The sequence below is a fragment of the Alligator mississippiensis genome, chromosome 3 (assembly GCF_030867095.1).
Source record: "Alligator mississippiensis isolate rAllMis1 chromosome 3, rAllMis1, whole genome shotgun sequence".
NCBI classification, from domain to species: Eukaryota; Metazoa; Chordata; order Crocodylia; family Alligatoridae; genus Alligator; species Alligator mississippiensis.
The window spans coordinates 278,252,000-278,272,144 of NC_081826.1; the positions used below are offsets into that span (position 1 = coordinate 278,252,000).

Below are 20,145 nucleotides of genomic sequence, written 5' to 3' on the forward strand. Positions count from 1 at the left end.
CCTGCATCCCACCCCCCTGCCCTGCATGAATCCCCATTTCCAGTTCTGCCGCACCCGCATCCCATGCCCCACCCCCGTCCCTCTCCCTGAGTAATGCACCCCCCTACCCTAGTTGGGCAACTTGTGCCAACCCCAGTCCCCCCCTTCCCTCCCCCACCCCCAAAAGACTTACCAGCTGGAGGCAGCTGTCAGCTGCCTGTTTAGTCTGTGGCCAAATCTCCCAATCGACCAAATCTTTTCCGAATCGATTTGAATGTTTCAAATTGATTCAGAGCTTTTACTTGGTCTCCTGATTCAATTTGGATTTGCAGATTTGGTCCCCGAATAGGGCCAAATCTCCTCTGAATCAAATCAGCTACCAAAGCTTCGTGCAGCCCCATTTAACTTGTGTATCTAAGTGCTTGTATAGCACTCCCTGCCATATCATCTGAGGATCTAAAAAAAATTTCCATCTTGCCAAGAGCTGGAGCTACAGTGTTTAGGCCAACCAAATGCTGCTTTGTTTGTTGAGCAAAGAGGATAGAGTAATAAGAGAAGATAATTAACCATATTTATAAGGTCCAGAAATGGAAGTCTAATATTGTGTTCCCTGTGATTGTTTCCTTTAAATGGCAAACACGGAACTATGCCGGGAATTTGGAATGCACTACTTAGTTTAGAAGGTTAACTAAGGAGGGAGGGGGGTATTATTATCCTAGGAGTTCAGCTTTTCAGAGAAAAACTGTTTTCTTCAGTGGCTGCAAATGCATAGAATCTACAATTGTTTTATTAGAAGGTATGTAATGAACAAGCTAGAAATAGAAATGTATGATTGTTATATTTGCACACAGACACACTTAGTCCTTAATTTATATTTCATGGTATAACTCGGGGGTCGGCAATATTTTTGGGCAGAGTGCCGAAAACATCTGCAACCTTGACTTGTAAGGTGTTGGTAGCAGAAGGCAAGGGAGCCACAAGGGGCCTGATCCTTGTGGCAGTGCAGCCCTAACCTCTTCCCCACCATCTGCCTCAAGGCCCACATGCCAAGCAAAATGCCTTCACGTGCCAGGTTCTGGCACCCATGCTAGGGGTTGCAGACTCCTGGTATAACTAATATTAAATCTTTAATGGGATTTAATGAGAATTAAGGTAAGACTTTTTAGTGATCTATTTAATCTTTTGTCTTTAATGTATATGAAGGGTAAATATTTAAATTACACAGATTTCTCTTTCTTAACAATAACCTTATAGGTTTGCATGTTCCTGCAAGCATGATCTATCTTATCCATACCTGTAAAACAATTTCCATATATTTCGCCTACCGGTACTTGTTGTTTAGGCTTGAAAGAATGAAACATATGTGGTAAGCTTTCATGGATCACTTTACCTGCTACAGCAGGATCTCTTTTTGTGCTTGACTCTTTTCTTCTTCATTAAAAAAACTTTCTTTCCTTGCTGTTGAGCTGAAAAGAGGCAAAAGGAGCCTTGACTATTTTGTGAGGAGGAAACATAATTTCTTAGTAATGTGGTCTAAATCATCACACTGATAGAAAGCATTATTGTCTCCAGGAAGACCAGGCCTGTGCTACTTGCCTTATTCTTGCCTGCTCTACTGCTGCTTGTGATAGAGAAGTATCTGCCTGGGCTACCCGAGCCTTTTTCCGGTGAGTTTGTCAATTTGGGGACTGTCCTGGGTTTTCACAACAGCTGGGAAGGAATTATTTGAGTTCTTTTCTGTGCCTAAGTATTATCTTAAATTTATGTAAGCTGTTCAAGAAACTTGATAGCACATATAATTGGAATGCAACCGGTATCTATTTACCTATGTCTTATACGCATAAGGAATTATTTCAAAATAATTACTCCTGATCTGTTTTCTGTGTGCACAGCCTGTTTCCAAATTAGCTTAATTTTCTTCCGTAAATCCATATTCTGTCTTTAATTCTATTAATTTTCCTGTGTAGACTAGCCCCTACTTAGAAATGAGCGCTAAACATTTTTTCTCTTGATTTTTACGTTATCAACCTCTGCATGACACCCAAACATGCTGTTACCTAACGATATAGATCAAGAAATAAAACAATTTGGAACAGTTTTCTAATTCAGTTATTCTCAACCAGGATGTGATCCTTTCAGGGGTGCTACAGGGTGCCACAAAACTTTAGCGTTATGTGAGTGTGTAAACATGGTTCACAAGATAAACCAATAGATTTCCAATAGAAATCCATAGTGTCAAAACCATTCTGACCTGTTGTTGTTTTCCTGTGGTCATTGCAACAGAATAATAATTATGCCATATTTTTTTATATTAAAAAAATGAATGAAACCTAGGAACTGGCATTTTCCAGGGGGTTCCTTGTCTCTAAAAAAGTTGAGAACACAGCTAATTTTTGTCTGTAATAACTAATCTGTTTTTTATCTCATTAGTCACAAAATCAAATACAGAATTATTACCCCACACTGAAATGCAATCTCAAACACTTTTGCTGGAAATATAAGTCACTGTTTCAGTTCCAAGAAACAAAAAATGTATTTATTTCTGGTTTAGCCCACTTCTAATGAAGTAAGGCCTCAAAACTAAATGGTCTATGTATGACATGCATAGAGATCAATTTTTGTCTACAAACTTTAGGTATGGCAGAGAAGCACAAATGCGATTTCCATCAGCTTTACCTCCTCCAAGCAACGTAGGACCTATCTTGGGCTCTCCTGTTTCTGGCAGTAAGTAGCATGTTGGTGATTTCTTTTTCCCCCTTACTGTTGATGCATTTTCACAATTCCATGCATCTTCACTTCTCTTCAGTCCTCAGTGCATAGTTTTCATTCATTGTAGTGCTTCCAGAAAATTAGAATTGGTCTCCTCCCTCACCTTTGAGCTTGCTGCTAATTAGGGTAGAGTGTGTTAAATATTGTTCATATCTGTTTATGAAAGTTTTAATGTAACCATCTATAATACTTTCATCCAAAAGGATCCTAATTTTTACCCATCCTGCCCCCTTTATTTTAGCCATGTTCATGCTGTGCTCAGGGGGTCCTAATAATTGTGTCAGGGCTTACTGTGTAGTTTTGCTAAGAGCTTAAACAATGGATTTATATGGGATGATTTTAGTAGGGATGATCCTGCCTCAGGCAGGTGGTTGGACTAGATGACACCTTGAGGTTCCTCCCAGCCCTAATTTTCTATGATTCTGTGAATTACAGTGATTTAACAAGGAGCTATGATTATATTGCTAAACTAGACTTGACTTTTCTTATAGTTCTCTAAGGCAGTAGTTCTCAACCTTTTTTGTACCAGGACCCATTTGTAAACCTCAGTGGCCAGTCCTGACCCAGTAAATAGTTTAAGTAAAAAATGGCCCCCTGGCCCTGCTGGTGCCCCTCATTCCCAATCCACAGCCCCGTGCCGGTGCCGGTCCAGCCAGACTGCAGCCCCATGCCTAGTGTGGGTGCACAAATCTAAAGGGACACATGTCCCCACCCCCCATAGACTTACCTGCAGGGAGCTGAGGGGCTGTGCTCCACCCTGCCTGACTGCCATGCACATGCATGTGGCACCCCCTGCCTGATCACCCTCCTCCCACTCCCCCCAGCCCCAAGCAGCCCCTTGCAGGCTGAAACTCTGCCAGAATGGTCTTGTGATTGAAGCAGTTAAATGTCACACTGGAGATTCGGGTTCTGTTTCTTGCTCGGCCTTGATACTGCAATTGTTTTCCTGGGTAAATGTTTTCATCCTTTTCTGGGTACTCAATTTTAGGCGCTTTGGGTCCTGAGTCACAGAAATGCTGAACATTTGTAACTTCAACTGAAGACAATGAAAGTTCTGCTCTGAACGTAGCAAATGCCATGTAATACAATGTACTCTGAAAATTCAGGATCTGGCCATCTTAAATTGGGTGCTCACAAATGCATGTTATTCTTGAGGTGTTGGCTTTCATGTTCACCTCATTTCTCATGTATAAAATGGGAGTGAAATCTGCTGTCTTCAGAGGTGTATTGTTGAAGGTAACATCTTTATTTTTTTTGTAAAGATACAGGTTACTAAAGTGAACACGCTGTGGGAGTGCACATTAGGGGCAGAATTAGAAGAACACGGGTGCTAGCAATCGCATAGAAAAGCTTACAAGGTCATTAATTCTGTATTAATTATGTAGGATGGTATGCTATAAGTAAGGTATGCAGTCTACCAAGAAAAGACAAGAGTACAAAAATGCTTAGTTTCATAGTTGAAAAATTTCTTAGTTTTCATAGTTTCTTAGTTCATAGTTGCTAGGGTCGGAAGGGACCTGAGCATATCGTCAAGTCTGACCCCCTGCCATGGGCAGGAAAGAATGCTGGGGTCAAACGACCCCAGCAAGGTGTCTATCTAGCCTCCTTTTGAAGACCCCCTGGGTAGGAGTGAGCACCACTTCCCTTGGAAGTTGGTTCCAGCTCCTAGCCGCCCTGACTGTGAAGTAGTGCCTCCTGATATGTAGCCTGAATTTACTCTGTCAACTTACGACTGTTATTCCTTGTTACTCCCAGTAGTGCTCGGGGGAACAGGGACTCTCCCATTGCCTGCTGGTCTCCCTTGGCCAGTTTATAGACGGCCACCAGATCCCATCTCAGCCTTCTCTTGTGGAAGCTGAACAGGTTCAGGTCTCGTAGCTAACCATTCAGAGCGCATCATCTACCCCTTGCCCTGAATGAGTTGAGTCCTGTAGAAATAAAAGTATGTAATTAAAAACCATGTCATAATGCATTCACAGAAGGAAGCCTAGTTACGGTTACATAGGTAATCTTGAATTCTGGTGTTCCCCAAGTTGAATGTTTGAACTGGTAACGTTTAAAATTTTCCTAACACATTTTTGAGGGTATAATAAATTCATATATTGTTCATTTGTTGTTTCTTTCCTAGGTTCCCCTATACCTGCCGATAGTCTATATCCAAGCTTTCTGTCAACACCAGCACAAGGTAGGTTTTTTTAAATTTTATTTTACTAGACTAGATCTTTTGGTATTTTCTCGACTTGATTTTTTTTGTTTATATCAAAAGTAGTTGAAGTAATGTGTGTGTCTTTATCCCAGGTTTGCAGCCTCCCAGTATGTCAACCCCTATGTTTGCTTCAGGGAATTCCATGTCTCAGGTTGGTGCATCTATTAGTGGTATGATGGGCCCAGAAATAGTGTTTTCTGGAAAACACAATGGTATCTGCATATACTTCGCTCGCATTATAGGGTGAGTTATTTGTGAAAGATATATTCTTTCATTTGATTACTTTCATAGTCATTCCATCCATAACATGATTAATATTTGCTTTCTGATACTGTATGTGTTCTAGTTAAATCACACATTTTATGTGACTGATAAGGTAAATTCCAGCATACTGGTGTAATCAGTCAAGTTTCTTATTAACCATTACAATGTGAGGCCAATCTATTGGCCTCCTTTCCTCTTCCACACTTATATCTGTATCTTCTGTGTATGCCATCACATGAATTAGAGGGAGCAGCTAGGGTGTTGGTTATTCTTAATCATGCTTTCTCCCTTAAGTCCTCCATCTGTTTCCTTTGCTCCTTATATAATATCCCACTGTGTTCCCTTCACAGCTCTGCTAATACATTCTATGAATAGGCAGGGCAAAAAACAATTTAGGTCTTAATTCAGCAGTCGGCTGTCTGTAGAGACAACCTTACAAATGCTTTTCCTAGATTCTAACCCTGTAAGGAGCTGCATTTCCTTTACTTGAATCAGGTTCTTAGGAAACAAGTATCCCAAGCACTTCAGAGGATGATTGAATCAGTAGCTGCTAGGATCCTTGGATAAAACAACATCCTTGGAGAAAATATTTTAAAATACCACGTTCGATACTAGTTCGCAGGGTGGGAATCCCCTGGGGTGTCAGGGATGCCCCTGGTGGCTCCGTGACCATACAAGCTTCGCCCTGGGGGTGACTGGCATCTTAGAACCAGAAAAGAAACAAATCATACACTAAAAGTCAAACACCTACTATAACATATTTTGATTTTATTATGAAATGTTTTTGTCATGATTAGTGTTTTTGTAGTATATATAGAGGTGATTGCATAATGACTAAGAATTTATTTTTGAGTTTTCTTTATTGGGGGGTGTATGGTGGGTGTGTGGGAGTGGGTGGGTGTATGTGTAATGGGGTTTATGGGTGGGTATATGGTGTGTGGAGGGTTTGTGAGGGGGTGTGGCAGTGAGTGGGGCATAGGGTATGTTGGGGGGTTGTGTATATCTGGGGGGTTGTGTTATATCAGCAGGTGGGGGGCACTCAGGGCACTGGTGCCCAGTGGGGCATGGCTCTGGGCAAAGTTACAAATCACAGTGAGGGGCGCAGCCTCCACTGGGCGGTCTGTATCACCAGCATTCGCTGCCACTTGCGCACAGCCTGCACTCGCCAGGTAGAGGAGGGAAGCCCTGCATGCTGAAGCCAGCTGCCTTCCCTACCAGGGCTGCGCTGCAGGGGAGGGAAGTCTCTGGCACCTTCACCTGGGGCGAGGAAGTCAGCCGGCTGTAGCTCCTGCAGCTTCTCTTTGGTGCTGCGCAGCCCTGATGGGGAAAGCAGCCAGCTCCAACACGTGGGGCTTCCCTCCCATGCTATGTGAGTGGCAGGGAGCACAGAGGCTGTGCACCATTAGGAGAGAGTGGGGGGTCCTCACACCCCTCCCTCACCTTCCCTCACACCCACACACTGCCCACCCTGGCTCCACACTGCTGCCAGCCCCAGCTCCGTGCTCCCACCCAACTGCAGCTCCTCTCCCACTACTTTCCTACCTACTGCCTAGAGCCAGCAGGAGACTAGGGAAGCAGAGCAGGTCCCTGGGGGCTGCAGCAGCAGCAGCCCCACGCATAAGGTGCACACTAACCAGGCCAAGCACTTCTCCCCATGAGTGTGGGAGTGAGGCGCAATAGGGTATGTTTGTGTCTGTTTGTACGTGTGGCTGCCTCACTCCCACCTTCATAGGCAAAAGGGCTGGGCAGGGCACAATTTGTTGGTGGGTGCCATGGGCCAGGTGAATGTGCTTGGTGGACCGAATCTGGCCCACAGGCAATATTTTGCCAACCCCTGTGCTAGCACATTTGAGACCATCTATTAGAGAATATCATTAGAGAATATCTGATTAGAACAGAAATAAATGGAAACTGAACATTAATTGTCTATATCTACTTATGACACGGACAGTGGTTGCATTCTTGGGTTGGATTGAGGAAGTGAGGAGGGTCTTTATTCATAAACTCTGGCAGAATGCATTAAGAAACAGTTTAGAAAAGCATTTTTTCTAAAGATACTTTTTTATTTGCCTTTTAACACAATGTTGTCTTGTTTCAGAAATATTTGGGATGGAAGTATAGTTGTGGAGAGAGTTTTCAAAAGTGGCAATCGAGAAGTTGTTGCGGTAAGTGGCTGTGGGGTTTTAAATCCTTTTTTAAAAATATTTTATTTTTCCTGAGCACTTTAACATGGTCACAGTAAACTAATAGGAAAAAATACTGAATTGTGTTACTACTGATATGTTAAAAGGAATAGTAAATGGCTCTTGATTGTATTTAAGTGTACCTTGCAGACTGGGAATGGGATGTAGAACCTTTTACCTCTAAATTAATAATTTGATTTTTACCTTAATTGGTAGTGGCAGTTATCCAATATTTTATTCAATCTATGTAAATCTCAGAGGGAAAGAAATTGGCTTTAGTCTCCTAGTGCATGTATTTGAAAAGAAACCCTGCACTGTAATTTAATGCCTCCTATTTCTCCTCTTGACAGCTGGACAGGAGAATGGTAAATGCTTCCTTGCCATTTGCAATTTGACTTTTTTTTTTAACTCCTCTACTGGCCCCTCCAGCTTTAACTATAAACAAATTGGCACATTTTCAATTTTTAGTAGCCTTTTCACCAGACTCCTGATGTAGGGCATGGGCTCCACACTGACTCATTTCATTGGCTTGAACTTGCTGTTAATCATAATAAAAATATTTTTTCTGAGTGCTGGATTGTACCGACTCCTGGTCAGTACAGAAAAGTTGAGAACCACTGCTTCAGATGCACTAAGTCCCCTCACAATCTAATTGAATATCCTCATTATGCTGACCTGCTGATGATATTATAATATCATTTATTTTTCAGTACATGTTTCATGCATGCCTTTCAGCTCAGAATTGCAACGGTTTCAAAAAGATGACCTGTAAGAAGCCCCTTTTTTCTTCTTTTGCAGGTTGAAAGCAGTGTTCCATCCCATGTACTAGAAACTGTGCTCCAAGAACTAAAGGGTTTGCAGGAATTTCTGGATAGAAATTCACAGTTTGCAACAGTTGGAGCCCTTGGAAACCCAAGGTAGTATTGAATATGCTTAATTTACAAAGGGCACATAAAACCCTTGGGGAAGGATTGTTTGTTTGCTTGTTTTTTGCTACTCCTAGATAATATTGTACAACAATGTACAACAGTATTGTACAACATTGTACAACAATGGATGCATAGGCGCATTCAAATAATCTGGGAGCATTCTCCCAAGTTTTTTCTCCTGGTAAATAAACTTGACCAAAACTGGGTGTACAGATATTTAAATACTGAAGCCCTGAAGAGTGGAGAGCTTGCAGTGCTGACAGTGTGTGACCATGGGGTGCCTTGTTGCACACATCTCAGCATGCTCTGCAGTCTCCCTTAGTTTGCTTGGCGACAAATAGCAGCAGTACAAGAGCAGCCCTGGTTGGCTTGGGCCAGAATACCCATGATTAGCCTGTGTTTCCCGGCGTTTTCTGCTCCCTGCTGAAGCAGCAGAGTCCAGCAAGCAACATAATCTCTCTTCTCTGGAGGACTTTGGCATGTACAGATCTTTGCTCTCCCAGGAGAGTTCTCCTTTTAACCCTTGTCATTCCTATTATTTTGCTCTTGAAGCAAGCATTTTTACTCTGGGAGAAAAAGCCTGAACATCTGCACACTTGTGGTTTCTCCTGGGAGAGCAGCAACGTCTCCAGGAGTAACTGAATGTCTATACGAGGCCAATGTGGGTGCCGGGGGAAAAGAAGTATATCTCCTTCCCTTCAATTAAATGAACCTGCTCAAACTCAAAAGCCTGCTTTCTGGGTTCTTTCTAAATAAATATTCAGAGTTTGTATTCTTCAATTACAGTTTTAGCACGCCTGCTAACTTGCAACAGAGGTTACTGGGGTTCATGCGTCCTGATGGTGGAAGTTCTCAGCAAGTTCAGCAAGAGCTCCAGAGGAAGTTCCATGGTGAGACGCTCTAAGTAATTAGCCTTAGGCTGTGCATGCAGGTACTAGTCTCATAGCTGTTCTGTTGAAAGCAAGAATAAAATAAAAGCTCTTTATATAGAATAGGCAGCTACAAGCAAACAAGAGCAAAGTATTCCCCAAAGGATACTCTAGGTGTGTATCAATTGCTCATCTCTTGCTTCTCCTTCTACACAAAAATACAGTATCTTGTCAGCCGCAGCATTTCTGGATTTGCTTTTATGGAGAGAAGCTTTTTCTGTGCAGTTGTCTTGGGGATGAAGCATGTGCCCAGAATGTAAACCCAAGCTGATTAAATGCAGCCAACGCTGAGTGTGACTATAAAGTACATGACCTATATGGAGCAAACAAGCTGATGGGAACGTATCACAAAGATAAGTTGGTCCAACCTATCTAAATAAAACATCTGGTAATGTCCATTAGGTGCAACTGCCTTCAGCAATGACTCCTTTTCAAGTCATGGTGAGCCACCATATTGCATACATTTCAGCTTCCTCTTCACTCCCACAGCTGAGCTGCATACTTCTTTCCCATTTCCAGTGAGCCCTGTTTCTTTATCAGCCTTAAATGTCTGGCAAACATCACTGAATGGGGCCCCAAACAGCTTGCCCAGAATTCCTCTATTGGCCCCTCTCTCAGCCTGGCGCACATGATTATTGCACAGATCCTTGTGGTGCATGGGTCTTGATATAGCACTATTAGTTTGATTTTAGGCATTGAAGGATGCTGCCAGTTAATCTGATTATCAATTGACAGAATTTTTAGTTTAATACTTTTCTTATTAACTCATAAGCAGTCTTTAAAATAACAATAAAGTACATACCATTTTGGACTGATAGATTTTGAAGCTGGCATGTATTTTTATGTAAAATCATTGTGCATCTCTAGAACTAACTTTTTCAGAGGTCTTGTGCTTTATAGTTTGAGTTCAACATTGACAGAGAAGTATTTGTTTTGGCAAGTGTTAGGAAAGGAAACACAAACAACAATGGAAGAAAGAAAAACATGATTTAAAAATAGCAGAACTCAAGGGCGGGTGTAGTAGTACCTCATAGTAAACTACCCACAATCTGTTCAACTTTACAGCAGAGGCACAATTAACTGAAAAGACTTCACTTCAAGGGATCCAGCAGCTTGTTCGCAAAACCTGCCAAGCTTTGGCTTTGTGGAAACTTCTCTGTGAGCATCAGTTCAATGTTGTTGTAGGTGAACTTCAGAAGGTATGGGATGAACTATCATTTCATATTTTTTTTATTTGAGTGTATTTAACAAGTCAGAACTTAATTTACCATTTCTATATATTAAAAGTAGTATTAGTTTAATTATTTTAAATATACTTCACAGTCTATGTAGAATGTGCAGAGATTTTCAGAAATTTGTTTTCTTGGTATTGCAAGTACTCAAAATAAGATTTAATGCAAAGTGATGCTGTCACAACTCAAGGTAATTGGCATATTCAAGATATTGTTGACTGATATTAGACTCATTTAATTCTGCTCAGCATTTAATATTCACTTTGGTTCTTGTAAAATAAGAACAAAGTATTTACAAAACAAACTCTGGGAAATGTATAGTAAAAATTGTGGTGTACAAACGAGCCTGCGTAGAAAATTTAGGTGACTAGGTTTTTCTAGTAGTAAAAAATACCAAGCAGATAACCTTCAAAGCAGCTTTATGAAGGAACAGGAAAAAACACAAAGGGCGTGTCTATACAGGTTTTTGAATATAGGAAAAGTCCTGGTCAGAAATGTTAGAATTTTGGTAATTTACTGGAAAGTTCTTTTCCTACAGGAATTGCAAGAACATTTGAAGATTACTGCTTTCAAAGACTTGGTAATTAGAGACAAAGAGTTAACTGGAGCACTCATAGCCTCTCTCATCAACTGTTACATCAGAGATAATGCTGCTGTGGATGGCATCAGTACACATTTACAAGACATCTGTCCTCTTCTGTACAGCACTGATGATGCAGTCTGTTCCAAGGTATAATGTACTTTTTAATCCAAAATATACCCCTACAGATTAACCCAGTCAGCTAGCAAGACCAGGTAAAAAAAGGTCTTTCATTTGCTCAGTATAGGTAGAGTCTTCCTAAAATATCCCTTTTAACCTTTTTTTAAAAACTTTAAAACCTTTTTATAAAGCCTAAGATAATAGATCCTGTCTTATTTATGCTTTGAAATTTGTAAGCTAACTAAAAATGAGTTACTGCAAACATAATACCCATGATGGGTGTCCTTATCATGACCTAATGGAATGACATCAGTGTTTGATTATTTCTCTTCAGGCAAATGAACTCCTTCAGCGGTCCCGACAGGTTCAGAGCAAACTGGAAAAAGAGAAAATGCTCAGAGAATCACTGAAGGAGTACCAAAAGATCAGTAATCAAGTGGACCTTGCTAATGTCTGTGCACAGTATAGGCAAGGTGAGAACAAAACATCAATCATCACTTGATCTTGCCAAATGGTGTTTTAAAATAGCCATACGGAGTTGTAAGTGGTGTTTCATGCTGTTTCTGGGTCATTGTATCAGGCTGAGGAAAATAATCCATTGTTTTAGATATGCACGCAGCTCCTATAATATTCAAATTTTATTTAAATTTCCATTTCACAAAAATACAGAACTTCAAGCATGTGAATAATTCCACTAATTAAGCATGTTGTTTAAGTCTTTGCAGGATTGGTGGTGTAGGAAGCAAAGGGGTAGCTCTTGACAGCTAAAATGGGAAGCATGAACTAGTTAATACAGTATTGTGCAGTAGTTTGCAATAGATTTAGTACTAATGTAACCAGACTCTTTGTTCTTCCTTATTTCAAGTGCGTTTCTATGAGGGTGTGGTGGAACTCTCCCTTACTGCTGCTGAGAAGAAGGATCCTCAAGGTCTTGGGCTCCATTTCTACAAAAATGGAGAACCAGAGGAGGACATAGTTGGACTTCAAGCTTTCCAGGAGAGGTAAGTTTTCAGGATACAAGAGCAGCTTTCAGGGTGTTTTACTCATAAGCAGGGATCTGGGTTTCCCGTTTCCCATGGGAAAACGGTGAAAACCACAGACTCCCTGTTTTTATTGGAGAAACCACGGATTCCCCACCCTGTTTTTAGCAGAGAAATCTGGGGATTTTCTGCTTTTGAAGAGCTCTTGCAGGCTGACACGGCTCCAGCTTGCGAGAACTGATTGCAGAAATGGCAGGAATCCCCCAGCCCTCTCTGAGGGTGGGGGGAGAGGGCAAAGGGCGGGGCCTGAGACTCTGAGTCAACCATGGCTGGGCTCAGGCTCAGGCTCGCCTTTCGCCCCTGGACCTAGAGGTGAGAGGGACTTAGGTGTTGTAGGGCAGGGCTGGGGGGGAGGTGGTTGGGGGCTGAGGGAGTGGGGGATGTGCCAGATGCTGCCAGCCCCAGGCAGCACACTGCAGTGCCTCCCTGCCCCCCCACCTTAGCCTGCTCCCAGGAGCAGGGCCAGGGGATGAGAGCAGGGGTGCCTCTCTGAGAGCTGCACATGTGCTGGCTGGCTGGGGGGTTCACACACAGTGGCTGCCACTGCACTGCCACATCCTGTGACCGGCCACAGAGCTTTGTGACCAAGCAGCATGGCACCAGTGCCACGGTGGCGGCTGCTGCATATGGGCCATGCACATGCCGCTTGGCTGGCGGGGGCGGAGGGAGGGGTGGCTCGCATGCGGCGGCTGCTACCATGGCCACCATGCAGCCAGCCACACGGCTCCATGGGCACGGCTCCACAGTGGCAGCTGCGTGCCGGCCAGGGGGCTCACACATGGCAGCCACCATTGCTGTGACTTGCCTGTGGAGACTTGCCCACGGTGGCAGCCACCGCATGCAGAACCTTCCTTTCTCCAATCCCTCCCCCCCACCCGCTGCCACAGAGCCATTGCCGCTGCCTGTGGGGGGCCTTGAATTTTTATCACTGATTTTGGGTTTTTAATCAGAATTTGCAATTTTTAATCGGAGAAAACCAGGGTCCCTGCTCATAAGAATTTAGCAGCTAGTTACCAGCTTAGCCGTTGTTAGTGAGATAGTGAAAATGTCAGACTGGTGAGAGAGCCCTTTCAGCAGAGAAAATAGGTCACATCAAGTAGCTGACAGGGACATGCAATAACATTTTAGTTTAATTTAAAAAAAATTTTTTTTTTTCAAAGTACAATCTAGCAGGTTTGTTTAGAAGAAGAGGCCACAGATAACTAACCTGAGCTATGGGGGGATTTCTTTTTCTCTTTTACTTATCTTCCAGGTTAAACAGCTACAAATGCATTACTGACACCCTTCAGGAACTGGTAAATCAGAGTAAAGCTGCTCCTCAGTCTCCTAGCGTACCCAAAAAGCCAGGCCCCCCAGTGTTGTCATCTGATCCAAACATGCTGAGCAATGAAGAAGCTGGACATCATGTAAGAAATTAATAAAAAAGGGAAAGTCGCACCTGTCTTGATTTTTACACATTTTAGAAAATGGTCTGATTTAACAGGCTGCCAAGTAGTATGAAACTTATTATAAAAATGTTATCAAAGCATGGGATTACAAAGTAGCTAAAAGGATTTGGCACAAACTTGTTTCAGTGGGTAAAAATGTAGTATTAGATGACAACATAGGAGTATAGGTATTAACACACAGATCACAGAAATTGGCAGTAGTCGTGTAAAGGTATGCAATGAGCTATTTATGAAATGGGAACAGTTCTGGAATAACAGCTTTGAGCTTTTCTTTCTTCAGTTTGAACAAATGCTTAGACTGGCTCAGCGTTCAGCAGATGAACTCTTTAGTATTGCGCTCTATAACTGGCTGATACAAGCTGACCTTGCAGACAAATTGCTACAGGTAAGATCATGCAAAATAAATCTCTTCAAACAATATTTTGTAGTATGCTTTCCGTTAACCAAACAGGTTGATTGTAGTAGTACAGGATAAAACATATGCTATGGGAACATTTTTTTCAAAGATGTTGAAAAAATAAGAGTATAACTAATTTATATGACTCTTGCAGGTGTCCTCCCCATTTTTGGAGCCACATCTGGTGCATATGGCCAAGATTGATCAAAACAAAGTTCGTTATATGGATTTACTGTGGAGATACTTTGAGAAGAACAGAAATTTTAGTAATGCAGCCAGGGTGTTAGCTAAGTTGGCAGACCTGCATAGGTACGGACTGTTTCTAATCATTGTTTTGTTAGAATTATAGAAAAACAGGGCTGGAAGGACCTCAGCAGGTTATCTAATCCAGTCCCCTGTTCAAGTTAGGATCATCCCTATTTATACCATCCTAGACCAATTTCCTAGTATTGAGATGATTACAGAATAAAAAAGCAGAAGCAAAACTAAAACATCCCATAAAGATTTAAGGACTGTGAGGAAAGCACTAAGACTTGAACTAAAAGGGTGAAATCAATCAAACACATTCGCTTTTAATATAGTATCTCCTGTCTTAAAATATCTTATTCATAGTTGATCCAGAAGTAAATAGCACCCACAGCAGTGTAGCTGTAGAATATTACATGGCAGTTTAATTACACTAGGTATTGCAGGGATGGCCAACCAGCAGTGTGCCACTTACAGCATGCATAGTTGGCTTCTGTGTAGGAGGCAGCATATCGGGACAGACAGCACAGCAACAGATTGGGCAGGGAGCAGAAAGCAGAGTAGCAGATTGGGCTGGGGAAGGGGATCAGAGGTCCCCTCGGAGGATGCCAGGCTTCAGTTGCAACAAGCCTGCCAAAAATGTTGGTCCCTACTGGTGTATTGTATAAAATAGTTTTGTACATATGGAGCAGCAGAGGGAGAAGTTTACTGCATATAAGCATATATGGGATAGGTGATTTAGTTAGGAGAGTTAGTGCTCACATTAGTGAATGAAAGAATGCCTGACATTCAAAAACTTGTGTAGCTTTATCACAAGCATGCAGTTAATCCAAGAAAAGATATCACCTAAAAAAATACTTGCCTCTCACCTGAGTGTAGTTATTTTGAGACTGTTCATGTTTGGTTTACAATTTGGACATTTCTTTTACAGCACGGAGATATCACTTCAGCAGCGACTTGAATATCTTGCACGTGCCATTCTGAGTGCCAAGAGCTCCACTGCCATATCATCAATAGCTGCAGATGGTGAATTCCTACATGAACTAGAAGAAAAAATGGAAGTAAGAAAAACAGTACGCTAAGCTAGGTTGAAAAATGAGTATGTTAGTGTTGCTGAACATGTCACTTGCATTATCACAAATTATCTATACACAGTTTGATCAGGCTCAGTTGCATTGTTCCCCAAAAAATCAGTGGATGCAATTGCAGTTGTTTTAATAAACTGCTCTGACATATTTTGTTGTTTTGTGTTGTTTTTAACTAGGTAGCCAGGATACAGCTTCAAATACAGGAAACATTACAGCGCCAGTATTCTTATCATTCCTCGGTACAAGATGCAATTTCCCAGCTGGATTCTGAGCTGATGGACATAACCAAGGTGATTTTAAAAAGTTGATATACATCTCACTATTTCACATACAAAAATAATGCAGGATTCTGTTCTTAAATTCTCCCCAGTGCCTGAAAATTATGCATTTCAATCATCAGAAAAATGCTGAAGTAGGTTCAGCCTCTTATCGAAGTGTAGCCTTTCTGATTTGATATGGTGGGTGTCTGTAGGCATGCTGGGAGGCTGCTCCAACGCGCTGTAATTACAGTGCATCAGAGCAGGCTTGATTTAATCAAGTCTGCTGGAATGTGCTAGTTAGCATGCTCCAGCCAGCCTCTGTTTGACAAGCTTCAGTTAAAGCACCCCTGCTTTTGGACTTACAAACTGAATTTTTAAACCTAAAGCTTTTAAATATTGACACACCACTTACTTGATTAATAGCAGAAAGGCTTGCTTTAATAACTACCAACAAGCTGTGCAACTAAATGACAAAAAACAAAAGCCTCTATTATAATATTCAATAAATGAGCTATTACAGTTCTTGTATTATTTTAGCTGCAAGAATTTTTTACCCAAGAAGGCAGGAAGTAGTTCTTATACAGCTTTCACAGAGCTCCAGTCCTCCACTTTTGACCTGGGTACAGGTTGGCTTCTTGATCTTCCCTGGACTGCATACATTACTGGCAGTTTTGTCTTGCTTTTTATACTGTTTTAATTGTATAGCTTCAAAGCATTCCTTCTTGATAGTTGGTTAATTGAAGTCCAAACAAAGCAGGCAAAAACGGAATTAACATATTACAATTGTATACTGTTTGTGTTTGTTTTGCTTCTGCAAACTTTTGATCAGTTTGGAATCAAATGGGTTGGGTATTGATTGAATGGGGTACCTTTAGAAAGTTAATCACAGAAATGGAGATAATGAAGATCAGAGGCCATTGGATACAATAGGTACAAGTGTCAGGAGAATACACTGGTTTAGCATAATAAACATTTAGACATTTGTAAAACTTTAGACAGATGTTGGATGTTTGCTTTGGGAGTTCATTAACCTGGATATATTTACAGTCCTGTTTTCAGTGTACTCTGGCTCTTTGCTCTTACAGGCTTTGCTCTGAAGTGCATATTTCGGTGCTTTTGTTTCCTTCAGTGACACTTAGCTCAATTGAGATGTGTATGTAGTTTGTAGTTTTCTCCCTAGGGCATTTGGCTCAATAGCTTCTGAGTCTTGTTATGTACATATAATGAGTGTGTCAGGTCTCTGCCAGTAATTTTAACCATCACTTTTACTTTTTAGGCTTGAGTATGGTAGAAGGTTGAGGACTATTATCATAATTGTTATCTTATGGCATGGGTATGGTATTGGGTACCACAAGCTCCGCTTTCTCTACACGTAATGTGTTGCAGCCATTAGCAGTTTGATTTTCTTTGTGGCAGAATTGTCACCACAACCCAATCTTGCTCCAGCCACTGCCTTGCATTTTTTACACTGTTATTTTAGTCTGGTATTTCATGTCCAAGCTTTCACAGCTTTCATAGTCATCACCGCCGCTGCCATTTTGAAATATGGGAACACTGATACATGAGACACTGAAGGCCCTTTAATTAGAGCAGTTCTCAGAACTGCTCTAATTAAAGCGCCCTCTCACCCCCGGAGCACATGCAAAAACGCCTTTTGTGTCCAACCTGTAGTAATTCCTTCTCAATCTAACTCTGTATTATGTGCTGTATGAAAGATAAGCAGAAAGAACAGAGTACAAAGCACACCAATTTTTCATTCTCAAGTGTTTTAAAATTGAAAGATTGTATAGCAGGGGTCAGTAACCCCTGGCACACGAGGCCATTTTGCTTGGCACACCGTGGCCAGCCCCAGCTCTGGGAAGCTGCTGCCAGCGACAGAGCCCAGGCTGCTCCGAGCAGGGCTTGCAGCATCCTAGCTGCCTGCTGGGAGCAGCCTGGGATCCCGGCTGGCAGGAGCTCCCCAGAGCCAGGGCCAGCTGCAGCCGGGAGGCTCCAAACAGCTGTGCCAGGCTCCAGCACCAGCTCCACACCAGGCACACCTCAGAGTGGGCGGTGGGGGTGGGGCCAGAGGCAGGGCAGCCCTGGTCTCTCCCCTGCTCCTGGCACAAAGATGATGAGCCCGGCGCAGCTGTTTGTAGCCAGCCTGCTGCTTGCTGCAGCTGCCCAGAGCCCAGGTAGGCTCAGGCCCCGCCCCCACCACCCACTCTGAGGCGTGCCTTCGAGACCTGGTGCTGGAACCCAGCACAGCTGTTTGGAGCCTCCCGGCTGCAGCTGGTCCTGGCTCTGGGGAGTTGCTGCTAGCCAGGATCCCGGGCTGCTGGGGGGCAAAAGGGAGTAGGGCTGGGGGGCAGAGACTTTGGGTGGGGGGGCAAGGGGCAGTAGGGCTGGGGGGCAGAGGCTTTGGGTGGGGGGCAAGGGGCACAAGCCAGGGCGTCCTGCCATGTACCCCTTGCCCTCATTTTGTTTTTCTGCCATGTCGACACTAGCACCTTCCAAGGTAGGCATTATGGTGTTTTTCAGCACTGCAGCCAAAAAACGTTGCCTACCCCTGTTGTATAGAAATACCAAATTAACTTTATTGAATGGCTTTTTTTTGTTGTATCTAGTCATGGTTATTTAAAATCCTCATTTAGTCATTTTATTTACTTTGTATTATGTTACATTCATAGATTTAGCCCCCTGCACTTGGGCATTGTTTTACTTCTTCCCCCACAACGTGCCATGAAACTTATACTCGACTTATTCATAGGTTCAGCCTGTCCTCAGGCTCCCTTCGTAGATTTCATAGATTTCTAGGGTCGGAAGGGACCCCTTGCTCTAGGTAGGAAAGAGCGCGGGGGTTAAATAACCCCAGCTAGGTGCCTGTCTAATCTTTTCTTGAACACCTCCAAGGTAGGGGAAAGCACCACCTCCCTTGGAAGCCCATTCCATGTTTTGGCAACCCTTACCATAAAGAATTTCTTCCTGATATCAATCTAAATCTACTTTCATTCTTGACTTCAGTACTTTCAGTATTTTTATGTGTGTTATAAAAATGTCAATTCATGATTATTTGATTTTTCTATGGGATTTTGCTTGGCAGTAGCAGTTCAAAACCTGTATCTGTAGTTACTGACCTGCATTCAGGGGAAAAAAGCTCTTTTTCCTAAAATTGCACCTGAAAATGTGAGCTCAACTTATCATAACCATCTGGTTCCATTGTCAATTAACTTTTCTGTTTCATTTTACCCTGATAGTAAATTAGATGTTTTGTCTTGGGTTAAATGTCAAACTCTTGCTTTTTTGTTTCATTCAGCTCTATGGTGAATTTGCTGACCCTTTCAAGCTCTCAGAGTGTAAGTTGGCAATTATACATTGTGCAGGCCATTCCGACCCTATCTTGGTGCAGACTCTCTGGCAAGAAATAATTGAAAAAGGTAAATCTTGAGATGAACATGGTTTTGAAGAAAAGAATAACTTCCACCTTTAGAATCTTCTGATCATATGCTGCCCTTAGTAATGTTTCACATGGGATGTTAAGCGTATCTTTTCAGAATGTTTTGCAAAATACTTTGAAAGTCTTAACATTTAATGTATTACCTTCAGAGTTTAGGAGTTTTGTACAACTTTCAGTTAATCTTTCAATATGAAGAGCAATGCAGAACAAGGCTTACAGACAATTTCCACAAAGAGCTCATAGTGGGGCTGGGGCTTGGGTATTACCTGTGGCAGTAGAACTTCAGGACTGTAAGACAAGTGTACCAGCTTGTATTACTTAGAACAGGGGTTTTCAACCTTTTTTAAGAAGTGTACCCCTTCTGGTGGCAGCAGCCAGATGGCGGGGTGGGGGCAGGGGGACTCGCACGCAGCAGCCGCCACCCACCACACCACACTGCCGCCACGCCCCGCCCCACTTTCCCACAGCCAATCGCATGTGTGGCTCCACGGACTGCTGACGGGCCTCGCACCTGGCCAATCACATGCTGCCTGTCAGCAGCCTGTGGAGCCACATGTGTGACCTGCTGTGAAAAACCAGTGCGTGACGGTGGGCGGCGGCTGCGTGCGGTGGTTGATGGTGGCAGCAGCTGCCATGTGCGAGCTCTTCGCCCCCACCCCCCATGTTCGGGTGGCTGGGCGGCACCTGTGCGGTCCACAGAGGGGCACTGCTGCCCTCACACCCCACCCCCCCGCCCTGCTTCTGGGAGGCATCAGTGTGGGGTGGTAGATGGCAGCACTCTGTCCCCACCTGCCTGCACATATCCCCTAAGACCTTTCCAAGTACCCCTAGAGGTACCCCTGGTTGACAAGCCCTGACTTAGAAGGTGTATTGTTATTTATATTACTTAGAAGATGCTTTGTTAATGGAAGGTGCAATGCAAATCATAACTCCTTATTTAAAAATACCAAGAAAATTACTTTACTTTTCATTTAAATAGTCTTTTTTTAGTAATTTTACCTTTTTTATACTGTTTTTAGATGATGGCATTAATTGGTAT

General features: G+C 42.7%; 1 protein-coding gene across 1 annotated transcript in view; it reads left to right on the top strand.

Moving 5' to 3' along the window:
• NUP155 (nucleoporin 155) overlaps positions 1-20,145 on the top strand; it is a 62,762-nt gene that overhangs the window by 35,813 nt on the left and 6,804 nt on the right. Inside the window, exons 15-31 of the mRNA XM_019495937.2 lie at positions 1,552-1,646; positions 2,615-2,703; positions 4,877-4,933; positions 5,047-5,197; positions 7,317-7,383; positions 8,200-8,318; positions 9,117-9,220; positions 10,325-10,458; positions 11,030-11,221; positions 11,526-11,664; positions 12,057-12,192; positions 13,484-13,637; positions 13,960-14,064; positions 14,231-14,385; positions 15,254-15,383; positions 15,587-15,700; positions 18,966-19,086. Of these exons, the coding sequence (XP_019351482.1) occupies positions 1,552-1,646; positions 2,615-2,703; positions 4,877-4,933; positions 5,047-5,197; positions 7,317-7,383; positions 8,200-8,318; positions 9,117-9,220; positions 10,325-10,458; positions 11,030-11,221; positions 11,526-11,664; positions 12,057-12,192; positions 13,484-13,637; positions 13,960-14,064; positions 14,231-14,385; positions 15,254-15,383; positions 15,587-15,700; positions 18,966-19,086 (2,062 nt within the window). The remainder of the gene's footprint in view (positions 1-1,551; positions 1,647-2,614; positions 2,704-4,876; positions 4,934-5,046; positions 5,198-7,316; positions 7,384-8,199; positions 8,319-9,116; positions 9,221-10,324; positions 10,459-11,029; positions 11,222-11,525; positions 11,665-12,056; positions 12,193-13,483; positions 13,638-13,959; positions 14,065-14,230; positions 14,386-15,253; positions 15,384-15,586; positions 15,701-18,965; positions 19,087-20,145) is intronic.